Source organism: Mustela lutreola, chromosome 7, assembly GCF_030435805.1.
Source record: "Mustela lutreola isolate mMusLut2 chromosome 7, mMusLut2.pri, whole genome shotgun sequence".
Lineage (NCBI taxonomy): Eukaryota > Metazoa > Chordata > Mammalia > Carnivora > Mustelidae > Mustela > Mustela lutreola.
In genome coordinates, this window is record NC_081296.1 from 52,915,654 (window position 1) to 52,935,022 (window position 19,369).

The window sequence follows — 19,369 nt, forward strand, 5'->3', positions numbered from 1 at the left end:
TGACAGGAGGGGGCAAAAGGGAGGTGGTGGGGTTTGGTTGGGGGGGCCAGGTCCTAGGGACCCTGGGCCACTGTACAGATTTTGGATTTTCTATAAGAGGCACCCTGAGCAAGAACTGATGTGAATGGAGCTGGGGTTCGAGAAGTTCACTCTGGCCACCATATGCAGAATGGATGCAGCTGAGCAAGAGGGGAGGCCCAGAGACCAAGGAGAAGGCCAAGGCCGGGCCAGCTGAGAGATGGTGCTTAGAGGACCAGGATGGTGGCAGTAGGATGGATTTGCCATGCGTTTGGGAGACAGGCTGATAGACACATACAAGGGACCAGGAGCGTGAGGCCGGGCTAAGCAGAAGGTCTCTGTCCCCCTCTCTGCCATATCCTCTGTGAACACAGATTAGGCACCTGCAGTCACCATGTGTTAGCCTTTGTCTGATTTCTTACCGGTATGTTCCTGGTCTTTAGAACGAAGCCTGCACATAATAGGTGTTCAGTGCTTGGTTTGCTTGAACTATAGGGAACGGAGCACTGAGGCCCAGAGGAAAGAAGGGCAACATGCATGCAAAAGAAGCAAGAAGAAGAAGTGAAAGAGAAAGAGAAAGAACAGTCAGGAGAAGAAGAACACCAAGAACCTGGTTTCCCAGGCCCTGGGTGGGGGCACGGCAGGGGCGGCAGTTACCTGTCCATCCGGCCAGGCAGCAGCAGTGGCCCGTGACAGGATCGCAGCCATCCGCGTGGCTGCAGTCACAGCGCTCGCTGCAGTTCAGCCCAAATGTGCCGTCCTGTGGAGGGAAGGGGCCAGAGAAACAATCAGACCTTGACTCCCAGAGCTTCACTGACTTCTGTTGGATTTGGATAACAAAAGTGAGCCGCTGCCCCACGGGGACACAGAGAGACTGGCCAGAGTGGAGCGGGAGCACTTTTTATCACTGGAGCCATGTGGCCACAAGGCCACTCCAAATAATTCTCAGGCTGTGTTGCGAAGTACAGGGTTTGGAAGGAGAGAGTGATGGTCATGCCCCACTTGTCGATGGTCAAGCTCGAAGGGCTGTAGATGGTGACTGTTAACTAAAATTGTAAATGTGAATGCACTTTGCAAACTGTAATGCACTGATCACATGTTAAGAATGACCGATTTGCTCTTTGTTTCTAGGGAAGACGCTAGCAACCGACATTTGTCGTGTGCTCCTCAGGTATCGAGAGCCTGTTACCACTCATTTGTCTTAATCTTCACAGCAGATCTATGGCATGGTACCATTACAGTCACCACTGAAAGACGAGAAAGAGGGTCAGAGAGGTGAAGGAACACATTCAAGGTCACAGAGTTAGGATGTGGCGAAGTCAGCATTGGAACCCAGGACTACAGGCCTCATTCAACAATATCACGTATTGGTTGGTTGAACTTATTTGTCTCTTAGATCAAGAACGGTGAGCAAGCCTGTGTGGTTATCACTGAAGAGAGCTTGGTTTTGTCCTCTCATACCCTGGCCATAAAATGTGCGAGGAGTGGCCACTCTGCGGGACTGGTAAGGGCTGTCCTGTGGCACTGCGCTGGGAAGGATTCTGAGGTTGCCCCTGGGCTCCAGTCAGGGTGCCCAGGTCAGTTAATGACGTTGATCAAGCACTGCCAGGGGGAAGTGAGGCCAGGGCTCTACGCCTGCCAGACAACTGGCATTCTACACATGAAAGACCGGAATCCAAGGGTCCCACCCCCTGGGCCAGGGCTCCTCCCTGTACACCTCTGCGGCCAGACAGCCGACAGCTGCAGGGAGAGGGCAAGCCAGGACGCGGGCACTCACTGGGCAGGGCAGTTCGCAGGCGTCTCCGAGCCAGCCGGCGGTGCAGGAGCAGGAGCCATCTGTGGGGCTGCAGGCTGCCCCATTGGCACAGGCGCAGCTCTCGTTACAGTTCATGCCCCACGTCCCACTGGGACACGGTAGGGTGCAGTCCAGGCCTTGCCACCCTGAGGGGAGGGAAAGAGTCCGTCAGCTCTCTGTCGGGGCCCCGCACGGCTTTCTGCCTACTCCCCCATCTCGGTACCTTGCCCCTGAAATGGCCGTTTCTCTGCTCACCAGGTCAGAACACACATTCCACGTGGAGTCTGCTCTGAAACTCAGCAGGGTTATTAGGAGACCTCGGGTCAGCCCGCAGGATCTCACAGCTCGCCCTGCAGGTGCACAATCCCACCTGGAGCAGGGCACCCCTGAAGTGGGGAGGTCTAGCTCTGCCCAGGGTGGAATCAGGAGGCTTCTTTTAGGGTCCTTTGTTCTCAGGGTGGTCATCAGCCTGTTTGGTCTTAGATCCATTTCTCCCTGTCCCCGCCTCTGATCTGTGTCACGGGGCTGCTCCTTGCAGGTGTGTATCCCCGGCTTCCCCGTCAGCCGGCTGCCAGGTGGGCTGCATTCACCAAGGGAGACCCGGCCCACAGACTGGAGGTGGGGAGCAGGAGAGACACGAGGTCCCTCCTCCTCTTTGTCGGCCTTGGGCAGGGCCTCTCTGATGGTGGTGGTGGTTGGGTCTCCCCTCTGCTCTGCCGCTGTCACAAAGCTCCTCTATCCACTCTCCAGCTGCCGTCAGGTGGCCCTCACTCCCAAACTCCAGAACTCCACTTCCTCCACCTGTCCCTCCCACCCCAGGAGTATGGCTGCTCCTTCCCCCCACTTCTAATCTCTGGTTAGCTCACTTTCCCTCCTGTGCTCTCCCAGCTATTCCAACACCATTATAACTAATCCCCTCCATTACTGAACTCCCTGGCCGGGGTTTCCCTGGCTGGGACCTGATCTCTAAGCTCCCTGAACCTGCGTGTGGGGGGATAAGGCAGGAGCAGCCCAGACTCCTTAGCTGGCAGCCCACCTGGATGGTACGTACATCTGCGGGGGATGGGATTGGGCAAGAAGGCACATCACCTTCCTTGCAGGAGCAGGAGCCGTCCACGGGGGAGCAGGTGCCACCGTTGTCACAGCTACAGACAGATGAGCAGTTGGGGCCATAGGTCCCCACAGCACACGGAACTGCACAGATCTCTCCCTAGAAGAGGAGAGGTGAATTTTGGATCAGACGGTGTCCCACGCTGGGGGGCTATGGGAGCAGAATAATGCCATCCCCTCTAGCTCCCACAAAAAATATCGATGTTCTAATCCCTGGAACCTGTGAATACGGTACCTTGCATGGCAAAGAGGACTCTGCCTTTGTGTGATTAAGGACTCGAGATGGGGAGAATATTCTAGATTATGCAGGTGGGCCCAGTCTAATCACATGAGTCCTTGAAAGTGGAAGATGACTAAAGCCAGTGAGAGAGATACACCATAGGAAGTCCTCCACCAGCCTGTGCTGACCCTGAAGATGGCGAAAGGGGAACACCGCCAAGAAAGGTAGTGGCCTCTGAAAGGTAGTATCAACCCTCATTTTAGAGTCAGCAAGAACATTCAGATCTCGGTCTTACAACCCTGGGAACTGAATTCTGCCAACTTCCAGAATGAGCAGGAAGTGGATTCTCCCTTGGAACCTCCAGAAAGGACCACAGCTTACAGACCTTGACTTTAGTCTGATAAGACCCATACCTGACCTGTAGAATTGTAGGATATGAAATCTGTGTTGACCTATGCCACTGAGCTCATGGCAGTTTGTCACAGTGGTAATAAGAAACTAATACAGTGATTGTCCCCAGTCAGGGGAGGGGTCAGGCTTCTTGGCTAAAGCTCTAGGTGGGCAAAGCCCCCATGGAACTTGCCCCCTGAGTCTGTGTCAGGTCCCGGCAGCACAGAATGCAACCCTTTGCCTCTCAATATTATTTGACTCTCACTGACAACCCCATGACACAGAAAGTAAGACTTTATCCCCACATACCTGAACCTCAGAGAAGTTAAATGTAGACAGTCATAGTTAGCGTCCACTGAACGCTTTCTTAATATCAGGCGCATGTGTACATCATCACGTTTAATCCTCACAAGACTCGCCGGAAATTAGTGCCTCAGCATTATTCCCATTTTATGGATAAAGCGATCCCATGGAGAACTTAGGTAACTCGGCCCAGGTCAGGGCACTAAGAACGGTTATCTCTACTGGCACCCGGGCTGGTGGCTTAGCCATTCTGTCACCAGTTGTCAGAAACCGGCTTGCCCAGAAAGCATTCTCCAAGGTGGAGATTAGTAAGCTCTTGAGAACGGCCCCCATGAGGGGCAAGGGAGGCAGGATGGGACAGGGGCTGAGGGGAACCTGCACCGAGGTGTGGTTACAACAGTGGCTTTTGCGGATCCGCCAGGAAGCTCTGAAGCTGGGATGGCCCTTGGAATCATCCAACCAGTGGAAAAGGAGAGGGGGGACCTTTCTACCCCCCCACCCAAGAACTGGTTATCTACTGCCCCAGGAAGGAGGCGTGGTTTTGTATGAATCGGCCCCTCTGACTGAGGGCAGCTTCTGGAGGAGGACGCAGCTAGGAACCCCTGTTGCCTGAAGCTGGGAAAGGAGGGGTGCCTCAGGCCCAAAGCGTGAATGTCAGGGGCACACTATGGTGTCCACTACACCAGACCTCTGTGGGTAGGCCACTGGTTCCAGTGAAAGGTTCAGAGTGGGGGCAAGGGACGGAGCAGTGGGGACCAGGAATGGGACGTTAGGGGCCTTGAGGGGTAGGAGCATTCAGTTTACTAGAGAAGAGTGAGGTAAAGGCAGTCCAGGTGGGAAGAGTGTGACAAGAGTGCAGAGGAGTGGGAGAGCGGAGAATGCTCTCGGGGTGGCTGGGGGAGGAGTTTGTGTGGGTGGAGGTGAGGGGGATATTTAAAGGGGGGAGTTGGGAGCCTAGAATGCCAGGTAATGGGGTTCGGGCATTCTTCCCTGAGCCCCCCAAGACATGCCTTCCCGACCTCAGGAGCCCACTTTGGGGCTGTCTGCTCTGTGTGGTCACTAGGAGTTGGAGTCCTTCCCCAGAAGGCTCCATGGTTTCCACTCTATTCTCTGCCAGTCCCTGGAAGGCCCTGACCAGCTAGAGTCTGTAGTACTCCCATTACCCAGAAAACTCTAATTTTCCCCAGACTATAAATAGCCCCTAGGAATGTATTTAAGCTCTGAGGGCCTTGGCCCACATGCAAATTGCATGCCCAGCTTGTGAGTTTCTCTGCATCAATTTCCTTCTGAGGAGAGGGGTTTCTCTCCTGGTCTCCTTATTAGTGTCTCCAGCCCCATTCCTCCCAGGGGGTCTCCAGGGGCCTGTGAGCCCAGCTGCGGGTCTGCTGATGAGGCTCAGAGAGGACTCTCCATCCTGGCCCCGCTCCAAGGGACAAGATGCAGAGTGCCCAGCCTGGAATATCTGCCCCCACCCCGCAAATGCCACACCGGGGCACCATTTCCTCCCAGCGAAACCCATGCAGGGATACCGACTGCTTGAGGTCACCAGGCTGAGAGGACTTTCTCCTTCCCAGAGAAGGAAGCCGAGACTCAGTGACTTATCCAGAGCACCCCTGGGGCATTTGTAAGGAGAAAAAGGAAGGCAGGGAAGGAGGCCGAGCCCCATGGTTAGAGAAGGGACTCTGGGGTCATCCTGCATCCGCCACCTACTCACTGCATGACCTTGCACACTTTACTAAACCACTCTGGGACTCAGCTCCTGCATCCGTAAAATGCGAAAAATAACGTCCCTACCTTGCACGATTGTTGAGTTTTATCTGAAGTGGAGAGAACCGTGCCTGGCAGGCAGGAAGTGCTGCAAAAGCTATTATTACTGCAAAGAAATACCGCTTATGGAAGGAATGCACAAAACCCTGCAAGGTTTTGGCAGAAGGCAGCTCTGAAGGAGGGAGCCATCTTTCACTAGATGAACAACGCTGGGCCCTGGGCAGTGGAGGAGGGCTGGTGCTCTCTGGGAGCAGGAATCCTAGCTTTGTGCCCCCAGGTTCACCTTCTGCTACCTCCTACAGACTGGTGCCCAGGTTCCCCTCCTCACAGCTGGAACAGGCACACACCAGGGGCCCGGTCTTGGGGGACAGAATAACTGCTCACTGAGAGGCTACTGTGTGCCAGGAGCTCCTCCAAACACTTTCCATTTGATAGCTCCCAATAGCAAAAAGTCCAAATAGGGAATCGAGCAGTTTCTAAGGTGAAGGGTTTTGAGTGTGCCACAGCTAACTCCCAGCACTCCCCTTCTTCCACCCTGCTGTCCTGTCCACCCTCCTACCTGGTTCGAGCTCCTCAAGGAGCACCAGTACTGATAGGTAAACTCCTCATCCAATTCCCTACTTCTGGCCACTGAGCTGAGTGTCAGGCCTTGTCTGCAGCTGATTGGCTGTCTCCGGTGACTGACATTCACAGCAAGCCAATAGCCAGCCTCACTTATCAGATTTAGACTACCAGCTCTGCACACCTCCAGGAATCCCCTGGCCCAGCTGGAGTGATTCCCAAGGTGCCCTAAGTACCCGCTCCCAACACACAAGCCATCCTCTCACCCGCACACCTCCCCAGATTGGGGAACCACTAGCAGGCTTTAATCATGATGGCTTGTGAGGCGTCTGAGTCTACACAGTTAGTATTTGTGTCTACACATGCTTAGGTAGTCAGTGTATACACCTAAGAGAGTGTATGTGTGCACGTGTGCAGGTATACATGTATGCATATGTGTGTAGGTCTGGGGGTATCTGTTTACCTGCCTGGGTGGATTTGAGTAGAAATTTGTGACTCCTTCCTCATCTTCCCCACTCCCCTGACCCCGGCTGTATTCCCTCCCCAGTCCTGCCCTGATAGGAATGGGTGCATACATAGTCACTCCTGTCTGAGCACACTGGGGGGTCCTGATTGGCTCCTGTGCCTGCCTCTGCCCTGGGCTGGGAGCTCAGGGAGACAGGGATCTGGTTTTATTCATGTCGAGATTCTCAGGGCTTGAGACCTTGCTGGTACGTAATGGGCCCTCAATAAATGTTGTTGAATCGAAATGAGACATTTGTGCGTACATGCTGGCTTCTGTGGACAACCAGAAGGCCTGGGCACTTTCCATATGCTTTCTCTCTCCTGCCAGGCAATTCAACAAATGTTTGCTGCATGGGGCCATCCCTGAGCCAGCTCTGGTAGTGGGTTCCAGGGGCACCCAGGATTCTGACACTCTCTGCCCTGGGGCAGGTCCCAGGCAGTATCCACACAAGCACACGCTTGCCTGCGTCCAGATGTGTCTGAGCTGTCCACAGATTTGCTGTCTCCTCCCTTAGTTAGACTAGCAGTTTCATGAGAACAGGGATCTTACCTGTCTGGGTTAGCTCAGTACAGGCACAGAGCACTGGTATTCTACAGTGTAGCACACATGGCTGAGGAGCCCCGGCCGGCCCAGGTTCCATGGCTCCCGTCACACATAGGAAGCGGAATATTGTCTGGTCTAAGGCTCAATCCCATGCTACCACACTGACCCTGGGCCTCTCTGGGGGCCTCTTGTGAAAAGGGAAAGCCAGGCCAGATCCTGCCACTGTCTGCCCAAACCCTGCCTGGCCAGGCTGAGCAGGAGAAGCCCAGGTGGAAAATTAACTTGCTGGCCTCCAGGGCATCTGCTCAAGGAGACAACACCCTCTGAGCTGAACAGGATGGCAGAGATGATCAAGCCCAGGGCCTGTGTGAAAAGAAGACTGTAAGCCAGAGGGCCATGAACTGAGATCCGCAGGCCAGTCCTCCTTTGGGGACGGGCTTCGGGACCACACCCTGTCTGCTCCCCGCCCCCCAGCCCTGGCCCAGACCAGCCCTGAATTCACATCTATTGATCTTTTCACAATCCTGGGAAAAGGACAGGACAAGAGCCGGGCTTGTGAGCTCACATCAGAGGTGAAGTTGGGGAGTTTGCATCTGGTGCCCTCCCACCCCCGCCGTGCCTCACATAGCTTAGCACTGGCACCCTAACTCCTTCGGCAAGGAGCGCCTCAGGCCCTGTACCAAGTCTTTTCCCCAAGATCCCCATCCAGCACATCACTCATTGCTGTGAAGACAGGGTTCCTTTCTGATGGACTTGGGTTCATGCCGCACAATACACAGACCTTGGTTTCCTACTTGATTATATGCGGTTATTAAAATCAATTTGTCTCCCCAACTTTTTACCACCAAGGACCCCTGTGAGCATCTACCCTCTACAAAGCCCTCTCAGTCTGAAAGACGCTGCTGATACTTTGTGCTGGGGTCTACGGCCAGTCACGTAGCGAACAGGTACAATTTGGCAGTGAACACATACCGTGTGACTCTGGTGGCAGCATCTTGTCCACCAACCATGACCTAGAAATCCCAGTGATGTCACCTACAACCAATCAGAGCTTCTGATGAACATGCACTCACCTGAACTGTCACAGAGAGTTAATTTAATTCTAATTAAAAGCAAAAGAAAAACCTTGGTGTTTGAGTTTGCTTCATCCCAGGTGATGGAAGGCTGCCTGCCGGCTCTGGGAAATGTCCAAAACCTCTCTTGCCCACCTGCTACAGCCTTTTTGCAAGGCACTAGCTGGGAACCACTGGCTGGGTTGTCTCTAAGGGCCCTCCAGTTTGGACTCTCTGAACATTTTCTCGCCTGCAGGAGGGGTTTCAGCCCGAAGAAGGGAAGAACAATAGAAATGGAGGCACAGGGTTGGGGAGTCCCCGTGGGGCTCTACCAATCACACCAGCTAGGTGACCACCTCCTCTGCTAATGCATGGCCTGGGCCTGCCCACATACCATCCATAACATGAGTGGGGCGGGGGGAACAGCCCATTATACTAGAGCTGGAAGGACTTTGAGAATCACTTGCTCCAGGTGCCTTGTTTTAGAGGTAAGGAAACGGAGGCTAAGAGAGGGGAAGTGTCTTGCCCAAGGCCATACGGCCAATGCCAAGCAGGGAGGAGCTTGGAACCTGAATCTCTTGGCTCTCATTTCAAGCACGGGGTCTTAACAGCCTGGCTGGACTCAAACTCTCAGAGAGCCTATGCTGCCCCTGTTCATACGGACGGACAGCACACTCACCACCAAAGCATACAACGTCCACAAGACTTGGCCCTGACCTTGAGGAAGGGCTGCCTGCTGAAGCCCAGATGCTTTGGGCCTTTCTCAGCACCCGGAAGTTGATGCCCGAGTATCCTTACATCCCTCACAGAGCTCACACCCTGCAGCCCCTGGAAGAGAGGAGCCCTCACTCAAGGAGGGGTTCCCCAGGTTCCAACTTCTGCTAGAGGAAAGCCTACCAGTCCTACTCAGCGTCTCCACTCTGTGAATGGACGATGGATGTGAGCGCTTCTTCCCATCCAAAGGCCCGTTAATTATAGATGCAGCATTGGCTATTAACATCTTGAACTTGATTTGAAAGAGCTACTGCCAGAATGGAACCCCTGGAGCTGGTCCTGCTAAAGAGATGCAAATCTCCCCCACCCGTCCACCTGCCTTACTGCATGACATGGCAGCAGAGGCCCAGACCCCAGTGGGTAATGAGCTATATGTTCTATTAAATTTGTTTCAAATGCTATTTATTGAATTTTCTCCCCTGCAATATGCTGCTTTGTAGTTTGGCCCTGTTTGGGAAAATTAATCAGCAGCTGGGCTTCTTGTGTGGACCATCCATTTTCCTTGCAAGGGGCCAGAGGTTAATGAGTAGTTTTTGAAGTGGGAGGAGGAGGGGGATGGGAGGTGGTGGACCCTCCCTCTCACAAAAGAAGGAGGCAATGTTGCAAGTTCCTTCCTCGGTCCCCCTTAAATATGTGGGTAGGAGGCACGGTGAACAGAGTGGAACTGGATTCTCTAGATCCAGGCTGGGCTGGCGGGCATCTCCTGCCAGCCTATGGGAGCTAGACAGAAAGGACTCTGGAACAGCCAGCCAGGGAAGCCACCCTGCCCCACCTGTCTTCTTGTTGGACAAGTATGGACGGCTTAGGTAAGAGAGGGCCCTGCACCTCGGGTCAGAATATGTGGTATAAGCGAGGCTTACACGTGGGTGTAAGTGAGCACTGGCTCATGGTGATGAGGCCTCATGCATCCCATCCATTTAGCTCACAGACCTTTACTGGCTGCTCCTGTTCCTCTCTCCTCTACTAACCCTGGAGGTTCAGGTTGATCTTGGGTGTCCAACCTCATGTCCCTACCAGCCACGCACACGCGGACTATTCTTTACAAAGCCCCCTCCACGCAGGGCTCCACTCCTTGCCAAGCAGAGTGCCAGCCCTGGGCTGCTAGCTCTCCCCCTGCCCACCCTTCTCGGTGATCCCCACTCCCAGCTCCCAGGCTCAGGCAGTGCGAGTCCCAGAGAGAGAGCCTCATTTATGATTTTCCGGGGAGGAAGAATGACACATGGTCCACAAGGCAGAGAGAGAACAGCTTGGACCGAACGCCAACTGCAGAGGCCTCTCCAAAGCAGAGAAACCTCACTGGACCTAATTAGCGTGCCACTGATAAAGCAGCAACTGACAGCGGATGCATGTTGGGGAAAAGAAACTCTGCATAAGGCATGAAGAGCAGAGGGTCAGAGAGATGAGAGGGAGAGAAGGCTAGAAGCCACTCGTCACATCCATTCCCACCCCCTCCTCCCCAAGCTGAGGGGGGAATGCCCAGGGTCATTCTGTCTGGCTCCCAAGGGGGAATGGGTGGAAGAGGGCTGAAGATTAGGCCTGGAAGCCATCTCTTTTTGACCATCCTAAATGAACTGGCTGTCAGCCTTGAGAAGCTACCATCCAGATCAAGACCCCAGGACGATAGGCGTAAATCCTCTCTCCAACCTGCTCTGCACCACCTGCAGTGCATGTATGCATTTAGTATATGTGGAACCCGCATGTACTGTTCATGTGACATGCATCATGAGTGTATACTACTGCTCATGCACACGCGTACACACGCACACATGCACACGTGCACACACACACACAGTTCTCACCAGAAACAGGATGCAGAACATCTGAAGTAGGGAGGTGGCCCTCTCGTGCCAGTGTCACCTTGTGCTCCAGTCCCACTCCGTGTTCTGCAAACCCTCTCCTCTGTGCTCATGAGAATCTCCCCTAATGCCCCACAGTAGGCTCTCCCAGCAGGGAAGAAGCAGGGTTTTCCTGGCACTTTTTGAAACCACTAAGGAAATCGTGAAACCCTGTTTAGAGCGATTGGGGCTGTAGGCCATCCATGCTTGCCCAGGACCTCTTGAAGATTTGGTTCAGCCTTGGCAGGGGAGCCTTTTCCTGTCCTCGGAAGGCCGATGGCAGAGACCCTGATCCTCTATGGCCGGAATCCTCCCCACCCCCAGTCCCTCAGGGAGCACATGAGCTGGCCTGGGTGCAGGGGGCAGGGCAGGGAGAGGGGGATGAGGCCTAGAGTGGGGAGAGTGAAGCTGCCTTAGGAGGTGAGACTTACAGAGGCTGAGGCCCTCCGTGTGTGCCATGCTGATAGCGTGCCTGGTCATCAGCAGTGGTGTCACCATTGTCTTCACTGTACCCAGTGCCCTTTCAGAGGGTATGTGTTATCTGCTGGTTGCTGGCACCCGCCCCAGGCTCATGCACGCTCACATGGCCTGTTATTCTACCATCTTAGCTTTATTCCTTTAAGTTCTAAAGGCCTTCGGGCTTTAGGGGTCTCCTGACATAAGATACAAATGCCCCTTAAGACTGATCACCGGAAGCCCCTGGTAGCCATTTCTGCCTCCACCAGCAAGACATCTAACACCTAACGTATAGGAAGCCACTTAGTATAGGGTGTGGCATACGAGAGGTGCTCAGGACATTGGGGTCCCCAGCATTGCTTAAGTCAATCTGTTAGGATCTACTGGAGCGCTGTGGCTGAGGAGCCAAGGTGGGACAGGAGCCTGGAAGTCAGACCGGCCCAGCCAGAAAGGACTCGAGGGCCAGACTTCACCCTTTGCCCTAAAGGCAAAGGTGGGTCTGAGAGGAAGTAAGTGACCCAAGGTTCCAGCCTGTTTTAGGAAGCCCCTCCCTGGAAGGTAGGAATCTAGAACACTTCTTTCTTGTTAAGAGAGGCTGAGAACCCAGACTCAGGGAAATGCAGTGGCTTAATGATTGTGGGGTCAGTCATTAAAGAAAAAGTCTAGAACTGACTACAAAAAAAGCCCAGCAGTTGAGACCTGAGAGGCTTTTCCTGGGGAACAGAAGTGGAGTGGAGGAGAAGAGGCTGCCCCTGCGGCCCACACCAACTCCCCTCACATCCTCCAAGCACAGCTTCTCTGCATCCTTCTAAAGCTGGTGCCCTAGGGGTTTTTCAGTCTCTCTGAGGTTTCTCAGCCAACTTCTCATAGAATGCTTCATGACACAGAATGTGGGCCTGGAACATGCTCCCCCCTTAAGACCCTGAGGCCTCGGTGGGGCAGGTTTGAAGGGACCTTAGAGCAGATCTGGCCTCCCTGGAGGAAGGGACGGGGTGGTTTCCAGACTGGGGCAGGGCCTGTCTGGAGCTGCAGGCCAGGGAAAAGAGGGGAGCAAGGCCTCAGAGGGAGATGGGACAGGAGTGGCCCGTCCTGGCAGCATCTGCCTGGCGTCTGGCTCAGCACCGGGCTGGACATGGGCAAGGCCAAGACTCTGAGCTGTGTTAACCATTCTGAGCCTGTTTCCTTGTGTATGACATGGCGGCAGTGCCACCTCACCCCATGAGAGCACATGAGAACACCGTAGGAGAACACCATAGGAGAACACCGTAGGAGAACACATGAGATGACGGCTAGGCAGTGGCAGAACTGATGAGGGAACAGAAGGCAAGCTGAGGACAAAGCAGAGGCTGACCCCTCCCCCCACCATGGGACATATGTGACATTCCTCAGGCACTCCTGGCTGCCCTAAAGGAAAAACAAATAGTGAACTTGTAGAGATCACAATCCTGCAAGACCTGAGTCTCCCTCGGTTTACAAATGTCCTAGTGATTTCCAAGGAAGAGGATTTCTTATTATAGACTAACTTCCAAAGACCCATAACTCCGTTCTTGAAGCCCTAACATCACCTTCCCCTGCATAAAATTGAGGGAGGCTGAGGCACAGGGAAATGTAAGTAAAGTTAAATTTCTTCTAAACCTAAAGCTCATTGACAAGGATGGGTGATAGCAGGACTGTGACATTCCTCCAGGAAGCTCTCAACTATCTTACTGTTAAGGCCTTACTGAAAGGAGAAACAACCTTAACTTGACAAATGGCAAGGCCTTAGATATCCTGTAGGTCCTCTCAGCATATGAAAGTCCTTGCAAACCCTCCCTTTTCCTAACCTCCCCCTTTGTGGCAGTATATAACCAGCCAACCCTCACAACCCTAGGCCTGCAGCTCTTTCTGCCCAAACGTCCTGCCCTTGTGCTCCAATAAGCCACCATTTTGCACCAAAGACGCCTCAAGAATTCTGGGTCATCGGCTGTGAACTCTACCCCACTGAATCTCACTTACGTTCTAAAACTCCATTAGAACTGCCATGCGGACGGGGGTCCTGGTGGGGACTGGGCCCTCCAGCCACACCACCACCGGGCAAGCTGACCCTTCCCCTGAACTACATGATGGATGCCTGATCATGCTCCTGTTTGAGGCTACTTTCAATTTTGGCTCTCTTGGCTAGAGCACCCCCATGCTCATGGTTAAGGATTTATCCTGGAGGAGGGGGCTAGGGAGCCAGCAAGGATCCTTTGGGGTTTGCCCACAGAAAAAGCAGGGCATAGAGGTTCCAAGGGGACCTTGGGCATTTTATTTTTTCCAGTTTTAACGGGGGATAACTGACAAACTTGGGGCAAGTTATTAACCTCTCTGTGCCTCAGTTTTCCTATCTATAAAATGGGGATGTAGAACTTTCCTCCAAGGGCAGTGCTGAAGATTAAATAAGTTGACTCACGTAAACTTCTCAGAACAGGCCTGGCCCTGAGGAAGTGCCGTAATGCTTTAGGCATTTTGATTATTACACATGGTTCCCAAGAGCCCTGGCCACGGCAGAGGTGAGGAGAGATACTGAGAGTTTCCTGCACTGGGCCATGTTTGTGGTGCCTGCCCTGTTTCCCCTCACCCAGTTGGTGAGCTTCAAAGTTGGGTTCCCCCAGCTCAAAGCCCATGCTCTCCCCACTGAGCCCAGAAGCCTCTACCTAAGAACTGTGGGGAGAAATGGGAACCCGCAACTACCAAGCACGTACTATATGCTGAGTTCTCAGACAATGACATCCCCGTCTCCACACACGAGGTATGGAGGTCAAGTGCAGCACTGTTTTGTCATGCCCCTGCTCAGGGGCTCCCTCTTGCCTGCTGAATTCAGCACAGGACCCCACTCTGGCACACAAGGCCCTGCCTGCTCTGCTCCTTCTCTCTCCCTCACATTCCCTCCAGCCTCATCTGGGGCACCTGGGCCTGAAGGCTGGAGTGCCCCTTCCTAGCTCCCCTGTGCCAGTCTTAGGAATTCACACCCTTCCTCAGAACTCTGAGGATAGGGTACAATTATTTAGTTTTTGGAAAAATATTTTTGAGGGTTTTGTGTGTGTGTGTGTGTGTGCGTGTGTGTGTGCATTTACCCCCATTATTAGTTTCCTATTAGCTAACCCCACCGTGAAGTAATTTATTCGTGGCCCTTTTCTGCAACATCTTTCATTACCCAGACCAATCACATCTTCTGGCAGGAGTCCCTTCCCCTCCCGGGGTGCATAATTACTCCCACAGATGGGATTATTGGTGCTAATGACTAAGTGGGGAGATGGCTAGGCGGGATCTTGGAGCTGGAGGGCAGGGGCAGCTGGAGGGGAGTGGGTTCATCCTTTATTCCAGACCTGCCAGCTTGGCGAGGGGGGTCAGTCTGCGGGCCTAGGGCCCATTGCTCCCCCTCAAGCCTCCACATGCACACACCTTAGCCCTTCTTCCAGTCCTTCCCAGAAGTGTTTCATTTCAGCTTTACATCCGCCCCAGAAGGCAGGGAACACCTATCTTTATAGAGGATGAAGTTAAGGCACAGAGAGGTGAGGTGACTTGGTCAAATAACAAGGTGGCAACAGAAGCAGGGTTGGAGCCCAGTTCGGCCTCCTGGCTGGCCTTCTCCTCAGTACTGATCTCCCCTCCCCACACAGCCATCCTGAGGCAAGCAGGGCCTTGGAGCCATAAGTCTTGGGTTCGAGGCCCAGCTTGATGTCTTCACAAATCATGATACCCTGGACAAGACTTTAACCGCTCTGAACTTCGGTTTCCTAGTTTCCTCGTCTGTGCCATAAAGCTAACGATTCTCACCCTGCTTTCCTCATGTGAGAGCTGTGAGCCTAACAAGCCCAGGTGTGAGGTGGCCGGGTAAAGCTGAGACGGGCCACCCCAAAGCAGGGAGGGAGACTGAGGGTCCCAGCCGACCTCTCCTCAAAGACAAAGCAAGGGAGGGCACTAGGCTCCCACTGAGAAATGAGATTGCGGGGACTGTCCCCTTCCTCAGAAAAGCCCTGAGAGTGTCTCCAAGCTGCTTATTTCCTACAGACCCACAACCCTCTCCTTTCCAGATGGTTTAGGTTTGTGGCTCAAACTGCAGGCTCTGGGTTCAGACAGGTGCAGGCTCAGCTCCTGGTGGCCACTTACCAACCAGGGAAGGGCACTTCATCTTTCTGAGCCCAGGTTTCCTCATCTGCAAACTGAGGATCCTGACAGCCCAAACCTGCTGGGCGGTTGTGAGGATTACACAAAGTAACAAAGAGGAGGGGCCCTGCCACAGTCCCCCCATGCTCCAAGGGTGGGCTTTCACACCCCGCTTGTCAGCTTCCTCCAGACCCTTCAGGTCAGCTCCTCTGATGATGGCCCAGCCCCACCCTCCTGAATCTGTGGGGTGGTGGACCCTGGAGTTGGCAGAGGCAGAAATCCCATTGACTCCAGAGACTTGGACAAAAAGAACACGGCAGCAGCTCTAAGCATGGATGCCTCAGCTCCCACACTCTCTTCTGCCTGCCTGCAGAGAGCTCCAGGCTCCAGGCCTGGACCAGAGCCCCAGCTCCAGACCCCAATAACAAGGGCACTGTTAAAGACGTGAGGAGCATGGCAGCGAGAGGATGGCGTGACATGGCGGTATTATGTTTCTGGAACAGAAGAGTCAGCAGTTTTCCCTAATAAAGCCACAAACCACGGGGTCCCAGAGCGGGAAGGCTGGACTCTGCCTTAGTGACATAAACCCAATTTTCCTTACTTTGCTCTGTGGATTAATTGCCAACATGATTTAACACTCTGGTGACCGTTCCCCCAGCCCCATCCCTCTCTGCCCTGGGAAAAATCCATAGATATCTGCTCTGGGGATAGCAAACTCAGGAGAAGGAGGTACTCAGAGAGGCTGAGTACATCACCCAAGTACACACATCTGAGGGACAGACATGGGATTCCAATCCAGGCTGGTCTGACCGCAAAGTCCATGCCTTTGACCTCTTGTGCACCATCCCTAACAACTCTGTCAGGGACCTCCACAATCATTTATTGAGCATTTGCTACATGCCAGCCTTGGCTTGAAACATTGTATATATTTACCTAATTCAATCTTAAGAACCCTAGAACACGGTACTGTTATTTACCCCATTTTGTAGATGAACAACCAAGGTTTGAGAAGCATGAGTAACTGGGCCAAGGCCACCCGGCAGGCGAGGACATAGGATAGGAGTGCTGGAGTGGGGCACGTATGTGTATTTGTATTTTTCAATCACTTCTGCTCGTTTGCACTACTGGTGCTCCTCTGTTCACACGGGCAGGGCAGCTGGAGGGTGAATTCCTCATCTCTAGTGCAGCAGCCAGAAAATCTTTATTATAATTAGAAAACTAGTCAATGGCAGGAGGCGGGGACAGGGCATGGAAAGCGTAGGGCTACTAGCCTGCAGACCTCGGGTCTGAAAAAGAACAAAACAATCAGAACAGGAAACACACACATTCTATACATGACGCCTGGCTGTACTTCCCCAGTGCCCGTTTCTCTTCTGGCCCCGCAGCTGTCCTCCCTCCTAACTTCCAGGCAGGCATTTTGTCTAGCTCTGGGGTGGGGGTTGGGGGAGAGTGACATCTTAAAGGATGTCAGAAACCTTGGAGGAAAATTCAATCACTATTTCACTGATCTGGATTTTCATAACTCTCACCCTTGTCCTGCCTTCTCTGGCCCGACCGGCTGAGGTTTGCGACTGACCTACCGACAGCAGAGAGGAAAGGGAGAAAAATGTGGAAACGAGTTTGTTCACTGGGTGATGGAGTGCCCGCTGCCCTCGCCAGCACGCAGGGTTCAATAACAGCAGACAGGGCTTCAAAAAATTGCAGCATAAATAGATGAGCCCTTTAAGGTAATAGAAATTCTGTCATCCAGGGGAGAAATATAGGCCCCGATTCCCATGGGTGGGGACACCGAGCTTCTCTCTCCCGCCTCCCAGGCTCGCCGTACCCATTGTAGCCAGAGCCGAAAGGGAGCATCTGTGCTGAGCAATGGCCACAGGGTCCCTTATCTCCCAGCCACTCGGTTCTACGCAGGGAGGAGGTCCCGGAAATCCAGGCTCTGCTGCTCTGGCGACCTCACAGGCCATTTGCTGCAGGTGCCAAGGTGGCAGCAATTAGTCCGAGAGCAGCCGAGGACGCTCCATCAGCCTGGACACCTAGGTGTGGCCTTAATTAAGGAAAGCTGGTCAGCAGAGGCATGTAGAGGAGCTGAGAAGCTGGCCTTCTCCCCCGCCCCCTCCAATGATGAGAAAGTCTATTTTCTGTTCCGTGGCTGCCCTTGGGAACCCAAGAGCCCCCGTCAACTCTGCTGCTCCCAACCAGAAGGAAGTTTCAACTAACTCTACTCTCTTCCTCTTGCTTCCTTTTCTCCTTGTACCCCCAAAGAAGGCCTTTGCACCAGGACCAGTGAGTCTCTTTAGGTAGGGGCCCCGTGGGGTAAACAACAACAGCAGTGGCAGCACTGCCAATAATAATAATAATGATGATGATGATGGTGATAAGCTCATTCTTGCTGGAAGAATATGAATCTGCCAGGTATTCTAGCAATCTTATACATACTAATTAAGCAGCCCAGTAATCCAACAGACTTTATTATTACTCCCCTTTCCTATATGAGAAAAGAAAGGCACAGAGAGGTAAAATATCTTGCCCAAGGTCACACAGCTAGTATGCAGCAAAGATGGTATTTGAAGGGAAGGAATCTGGCTCCAGAGTCTCTGAATAACCACTACATAGTACTGCGTAAGGTAGAAGCTCACATTATTTGCTGCTCACCCCACAAAAACCCCCAGAGATGATGCTGGGGAACAGCTGTTCTAGTCCACTGCCAAAACCTGTTTATCTGAACTGCAGAGAAGACAACAAGTATTTTTAAGCGCCAACCCTGGTGGCATGGCCCCTCAAGAAATACCGTGAACTTCCTTCCTATGAAGGTCCCTTCTGAAAACTTCTGCTTTCAGGGCATTCATTGCTCTTCCCCCAAATCTCGTTGATTTCAAAGTGAGTATACTGAGTGAGATAGTCATATGGCCAACATGGACCAGGAGGCAAGCAGTTAGGAGAGTGGGTACGGCGTTGGAGGGAGAAAGACTCTGAGCATAGCTACTTGCTGTGGGAACAGAGGAGATGAAAGGCTTAATTCTGAAGACAGGACTACTCAGGGAAGGCTTCATGGAAGAGGCAGCCTTTGATCTCAGCCCTGAAAGGCTGAGAATGATTTTCTTCAGCTAAGATAAGGACAATGGGGAGGACATTCTAGGAGGAGGGAAAAGCCTGAGAAAAGGCACAGGCAGGGGCCTCAAAGCAGACACTGTGCTTGGGGAAATGTGAGTTATGTGTGGCCATAGGACAGGTTTTTGGCAGGACTTAGCAGGAGGTGGTTAGGGTGGACTAACTAGTTTTAAGGTCAGGTTACAAAGGAATGGGGTTTGAGTTTTGTTTGGTGGGTAATGAGAAGCCATGGAGAAGGATGATGTGATTTCAGCTTCCAAGTGGAGGGCCAGCTCCACCTAGTCCCTTCAACCACAGTTCAGCTTTTTCCTCCTCAAGTCCTGGATTATCCTTCACATGAACACACACAGGACTCTGCTGGCCTGAGCCCCCAGCCATGGGACCCTCACTCTGTCCTTCTCCGCCCCTGCTGTCCCTGGTGTTCTGACTGGGTGAGGAGCCTAGGTTCTAAGAGAACCAGAGCAAACTTGGAACAGAGCCTCGTGGTTGCTGTCCAAGGTGCTGACACAATGCCACTGCCAATATAAAGCCCTCCCATTTTAATGACTGGTGCCCATAACCCTGTTCCTGTTGGATAGAGACTATCATTATCACTTTACAGATAAGAAATGGAAGTCCTGAAAGTTAGCAGAACCAGAGCTGGAAACCTGGTTTCCCACCTTCCAGTCCAGGATTCTTTTGCCCCACCCAGCAGCCCCAGTGCAATTTAGCAAAGCATGCCTCGTGATTCCACTGTTGTTGCCAAGCTAACATATACAATGCTTAGACTTTATTCCTATCTCCAGCCCTATGTCCATTTCCCCA

The 19,369-nt window shown here is 53.0% G+C and overlaps 1 protein-coding gene across 20 annotated transcripts in view; it reads right to left on the reverse strand.

Moving 5' to 3' along the window:
* MEGF11 (multiple EGF like domains 11) overlaps positions 1-19,369 on the reverse strand; it is a 343,613-nt gene that overhangs the window by 31,909 nt on the left and 292,335 nt on the right. For all 20 annotated transcript variants that reach the window (XM_059180860.1, XM_059180847.1, XM_059180846.1 and 17 more), the window contains exons 11-13: positions 2,903-3,023; positions 1,796-1,959; positions 676-778 (exon numbers count right to left, since the gene is read on the reverse strand). In XM_059180860.1, coding sequence (XP_059036843.1) covers positions 676-778; positions 1,796-1,959; positions 2,903-3,023 — 388 coding nt within the window. The remainder of the gene's footprint in view (positions 1-675; positions 779-1,795; positions 1,960-2,902; positions 3,024-19,369) is intronic.